Source organism: Echinococcus granulosus, assembly GCF_000524195.1.
Source record: "Echinococcus granulosus chromosome Unknown EG_S00014, whole genome shotgun sequence".
In the NCBI taxonomy this organism is placed as follows: Eukaryota; Metazoa; Platyhelminthes; class Cestoda; order Cyclophyllidea; family Taeniidae; genus Echinococcus; species Echinococcus granulosus.
The window spans coordinates 1,348,139-1,353,834 of record NW_020170394.1 but is presented as its reverse complement, the minus strand read 5'-3'; the positions used below and the strand labels follow the sequence as shown (position 1 = coordinate 1,353,834).

The window sequence follows — 5,696 nt, the reverse complement described above, 5'->3', positions numbered from 1 at the left end:
GCCTAAGCGATCCTACTTCCAGGCCTTTGCCAACTATTTCAGCTGGACCAAAAGTGCGTCAAACAAAGACAAGAAGAAACCAACCACACTCCACTTTGTAGACAGTTGGGTACTCGGTCATATGCGGGCAATCCTGAAACAGCCTCCCAGATCACGTGATCAATTACAGGCATGCATCAAGGCACTAGATGTGTGTGCTAGACTACCCTTTATAATGATCCACGAGAACCAATCGGCACCAAGAACTAACATCTATTTGGGGCACCGACCAACCGGTAGGAATTGCTATAATAAGAACAGAATAAGTTTTATTGGTGAGTTAGAAAAAAAAAATGACAGGTGTATGGAACGAAGTAGACATATTTATTATCAACACACATGAAGTTGAATAGAAAACAACCGTTAAACCACGACGTATTTAGATGCCTATAATTCTTCCTGTTTTAGTTGGCCGTCACGGGTGTAGTGGATCAGTTCATCGGTTGCCGACTTGGCAACAAATTTCAGCATGTCATCAACCTCGCGACCACCCTAAATACTAAACTAGGTGAATAACTCAAGCGTACCTTATATGGTATAGGCTTGTCCTTGGAAGCCTTGGGAACCCAATAGATAGTTGGATATCCTTGAACATCGAAAGCGGGTGGAAAGGAATTCGCTGTTGCATCAACTGCAGCAACAATTACATCCTTTTCCTTTGAAAGTTTTTTGGCAAGTTCTTCATATTTAGGTTTCAGGGCTTCGCAGTGTCCGCACCAGGGTGCATAAAACTCAACAAGAACGTCTTTTGACTCGTCGAGAACGACCTTCTCGAACGTCCTTCCAACAACCTTCATGACACTACCTTCTTGCTTCTCTGGTATCGGTTCCGATTTTATATATGGTTCAAGAGATCCAGCAGCAAAGTCGCTCACAAACTTCTTCAACTCTGACACACTAAAAGGAACCGCTAGTTACAATAAACTTGCAGCATACCCAAATTTGTCACTCATCAAGTAGTTCTTTCCATTTTCTCCCATAATAATCACCATAGCACCTTCATCATTTGCGGTGAGACCCATTTCATACAGCTCATCGGAAAATGCTGATGTGTCCGAAAGAGCGAACTGTAACTCGGATTTGGTATCTTTTGCGACCGATATTAAACGGTTTCTGTGATAGCGAACGTTTGACGGGTTTCGCTCGAAGTTAATCTGAGTATATACCACCAACAAAGGCTTCTTGAAAAACTCCTTCATCTTTTTGTCACGAATGCCAGCAGTCCCAACACTAGAGAATAACCGCTTTGACGGCTGACTTACGCATTTTTCCTTATCCATTGTTCAATATCAGCAGACTTTAATGGGCCATCGTATGTCTTGGACCTGTCCTCTAACTTCGTCTCCAGTTGCTTCGGCAGTGAAAGTTGGATAAGCCTAAGAAACTACTGAAACAACGAATATTTACGAATCCTTCGATGAGCTCAAAAAACTGCTCTTCGTATAAACAAATTTAAAGAACTTTCTGAGCTTCCGTGCAAGTTTTTCAAACTCGTCAATCTCGTCAGACTTCTTAGATTGAAGTGAAACGATGTAGTCTTCACCTTCGAATAGTTCCTTATACCGACTCTCATCAAGTATTTCAGTAGCAGGGGGCCCGGAGCGCAGAACCATAAAATTTACAATATTTTCTGATGAGTAAACTCATGTATAGAGTGTTTCCTACCCGTTGTTCGCCCTTCATCGAATTCTTCTGCGTATTCGCCATAGTTATACACCTTGAGGGTTGGATAACCTTTGATTCCTGCTTCGTTGCACATATCCGTTTCCTCATCACAATTAACTTCGAAAAGAGGTACAGAGGGCTCCTTGATTTTGAGCTCCGCCGCCGCTTCTTCGTAATGAGGTGCAAGTTCTTTGCAACGGCCACACCTGTAAGCACAGATCCACGTCGAAGAAAATAAGTTACCATGGCGCGTAGTACTTCACGAGTGCAACTGGATGCTTCGACAGTTCACTTCTCGTCTTTTTTGTTAGGGGAATCACATCGGTACCAAACACCAAGTGGAAAAGTAGGGCAAATAAAAGTGTTCTGAACATTTTTGCGACAGGGGCGAGGCACACCTATTTAAATATTGTAATGAAGTGGTGGACAACGGTTATTGGCCAGTGGCTAAAAATCTATTAGTTAAAACAAAAAAAACTAGAGTCAACTTTCCTAGTAGAAGTGGAAGTATTGGTCACAGTAACACGCTTTTACCGTTGAATTATGCCTTTAAATATTTTTGTGCTATTTAATTTTAAGTTATATACAATAATTACTATTTACCATTAGAGAGAAGGAATTACTACTGCTGCATCAATATTATGTATAAGTATTTTAAGGTATGAATCCATGTAAGTCTTGGGTTGCAATTAAAAATAAGTGCAAAAATTTGGTTTTAACTAACTTCTCCCTAAATGGTACTGCCGTAATATGTTAGTGCTATTTGCCACGCTTTTAAATCTATCATGAAACTGTACATTAGTTCGTTTTTAGCAAGAAACTTGTTTACATGTCTTAATACCAGGCCCTTTTGAACTCTTAAAGCACTTCTTTATAAACACTGTCTCGGAATTGGTTACTTTTATGTAGTAATGGTTCTTTAAGTCACTTGGGTTGTCCAGTTGTCGTGATTTATGCCTTCTCGTTTACGCCTTCCCAGGTATTCCATGACTCGGCAATGAATTATAGCAGATGGTTGTTTGGATACGCAATTTTTTATTGCCAAGCTGGCAACTTGTATCAATTTTGTGACTCTGAAGCCATTATCGACTTCCACGAGGATTCAAACTGTGGTTTTCCCTTGAAGTCGAACAGAATGCTAGATGTCTTCATCCAAACATTCCTCTCGATCCAAGAGTTTGGAGCTTGAGATCGTAGTGAGGTAGAAATATTTGTGTGCATTCTAATTTTATCCAAGTTTAATAAAACCTTCAGATTTATCTGCTTATTGTTGAACTCCGTTATTTGGGATTCTGTTAATCAGATCAAGACTCATCGTTTAGAAAAACTCATTAATGCCTTTATTGCGATCCAACTGATACGAATACAAATGTTACCACAAACACGGAGATTAAGAGTACACTAGCTGCAATGACTGCTGAGAAGGCAAACAGCTTGTTGCTTCTTACCCTGATCCATGGTGACTTTTCCTCATTACGAGGGGCATTGTTTGCTTGGGTGTATTCATGGGGTGTGTCGATGCGCCATTCGGACCAGGTAGAATCCCTATGTTCTCGAGATGCTCTGTGCCTGGAAACAGTTGCTTGAACGATGGAAAGCAGCCGCGAAATTCTATTTGCGGCAGTGTATCTAGAACTTAGGTGATTGTTGAGGAGCTGCAGATAAAAAACAGTAATGATACCTACGTTTCATATAATTTGCGATTTGGATCCTGGCTTACTTTACTCAATAATGTGACTCCGCACACCACACATTAGCCTTAGAAAGTTTATTCTTGATACAGAGCGAAGTGGGGGTGTAGCTAAAGAGTCTGTTGTGAAAACCGTCACTATGCTTGAACCAGGTCAACACGACGAGTAATAGAAGTAAGAGCAATAGATTTTACAAATACCGAAATTTGCGGACGAAATTGATTAAATTACTAACCGTCTCAACTCCATCAAGCGATGAAAAGCTATCTTTTTTTTTAATGGAACTATAATAAAGGGGCAATGGACTCTACGAAGAATGTTATTATTGAACAGAGCATAATGTACCCATCTTCATCCAGCTTTTTCTTCTTTGCATTCCATTAGAGTTTAAAATGATGGCATTCAACACTTCAAATGCAACAAATCTGCTTAAAATGTAAACAAATTTATCCAGGTGATTAGGTTGTCTATGAAAATCAGATCGATTCATGGTGTCAAGTGGGAACTTGCACCTACTTTGACGGTACTTCGGCACAGCTTGATGGTGGTCACATCAGCTATCAGATTGGTTCGCTCTTTTTCGCTGATAACAGTGATTGATACGGAGGTAGTCTGCGAGGCCAAACTCGGCAGCTCCTGGATTCGGCTCTCCTTAATGCCACTCCTTGGCAAGTCAGGGAACGCCAACAGAAGTTGCTGTCCACGCTGAAAGCTGTGCAGCGCAAAGTCGAGGAAGGCGAGATAGTAGGCACAAAGCTGAAACAGTGTGGTCTCCGGAGCAGGACGCTTTCGCTGTGCCTCAATGACAACAATGAAGTTCGCCTGGATCGTTGTCAATCCAGTCATCAGGGCACCTCTCTGCTGAGTCCATCGGTGCCTCAGTTCATTCGAGTCGTCTGTCGTACCAATGGAGTGGCAAGTAAGGTTGTAACTTGCCAGGAGGGAACTCAATTTTGGTCGTATTTTCAGGAGGTAGACCACAGCCTGCTGCATTAGTAAAATGACGGTACAGGGCAAATGCATGATTCTTTCAGTACCCATTATATGCGATTGGTTGTTATGCAATCTGTTTATAGAGACTTGTCAGGGTGTGGCAGCAGAAATAAGGAATCAATTAATCACAATGCAGTTCATGGTAATGTTTCTTGTCGAATCGGAACATTGTGGCCAAAAAACGATTCATTATTGAATGAACCGGTAGCATGATTTCCAACGCGCTAAAACTTGCCTATTGTAAAATTCACGAAATGTTTCCAATTGCAACAGCTTAATCCGCAAGTCGTAGAAAACTTCCGTTTATCAAGCATGAAGTGCTTCTCTACCTAATTCTTAAACTTCTTAGTTGAGTCGATTAACTCAGAAATACTGCATTCTAAATTCAACTTGACATTTCCAAATAAGTTGATTTGAAGTCTAAAATAAAAATAAAAAGTCGAAAATGAAATCCTTTTCAATTACTAGTCTCAATAGCGGCTTCTTGTCCTAATTGTTTAATAGACAGTCCCATAATTTCATAACCGATTTATTTTGGCGTCACACGAAGGCTGTGGTTCGAAGAGATGAGAGACCTGACAGTATTACATTCCAAATAATAAGTATTTCGGTCTTGATAACACCATTGTGGGTCTTGGCGCCGAAAAAGTGCACTGATTAGGTTATCACCCCTGATTTTTTTATGTAGGTATTGTCAACTTTGGTAAGGCCTCATTCCAAACTGCGCTGTTTAGTCAGGGAAAAACTAATGCCACTAAATTGACACAAAGTGAGTAAAGAATAGGCTTCCGGAAATCGGATCTTTTCGGGAAAGCGATCCCTTCCACTTTCACCTACAATTCAGGATATGTGGGGGCTGTTTTCAATTCGCGATTCTATTGGTCAGCTGCCGCTATCCATCAGTCCAAGTTCAAGTGGCACCCGAATCACCCCCTCAGTGTTAGTCACGTACATAGATGTGTGGAAATTTGTTTTACAAAAGGGACACTGAATGGCCAAGAAGCTAACAGCATTAGCAGTGCGAAGAGAGCCACAAGCCACTAACTTGAGAGTCAGTATACTTTAGACTGAGAAAACTGGCGTCATATAGTAGATAAAGGAGATAAACCATTTTTACCATCTTTGAATGACCAATCAACGTTACAAGCTTTTAGACGTGACGAAACTCTTTAATTTACATTAAACTACTCATCTAATTTCTTAAAAATTCAGTCATCTAATTCACCATACCATTTCTGCCATTTTAATACGATTAACCGATTCATTCTAATATACCATTGCTATAGGTGAAATTATCAAAAGACTCAC

The 5,696-nt window shown here is 40.6% G+C and overlaps 1 protein-coding gene across 1 annotated transcript; it reads right to left on the bottom strand. All coding sequences in view use genetic code 11, as the record gives it.

Moving 5' to 3' along the window:
• Window positions 1-426: 426 nt before the first annotated feature.
• EGR_03017 (putative protein disulfide-isomerase ER-60) lies at window positions 427-4,436 on the bottom strand (the record flags this gene model as incomplete). Its single annotated transcript, XM_024492266.1, has 9 exons — window positions 427-531; window positions 567-936; window positions 976-1,269; window positions 1,302-1,415; window positions 1,501-1,669; window positions 1,705-1,910; window positions 1,948-2,102; window positions 3,153-3,359; window positions 3,912-4,436. The coding sequence occupies 9 exons, from the start codon at window positions 4,434-4,436 to the stop codon at window positions 427-429; spliced, it is 2,145 nt and encodes a 714-aa protein (XP_024353461.1).
• Window positions 4,437-5,696: the final 1,260 nt, after the last annotated feature.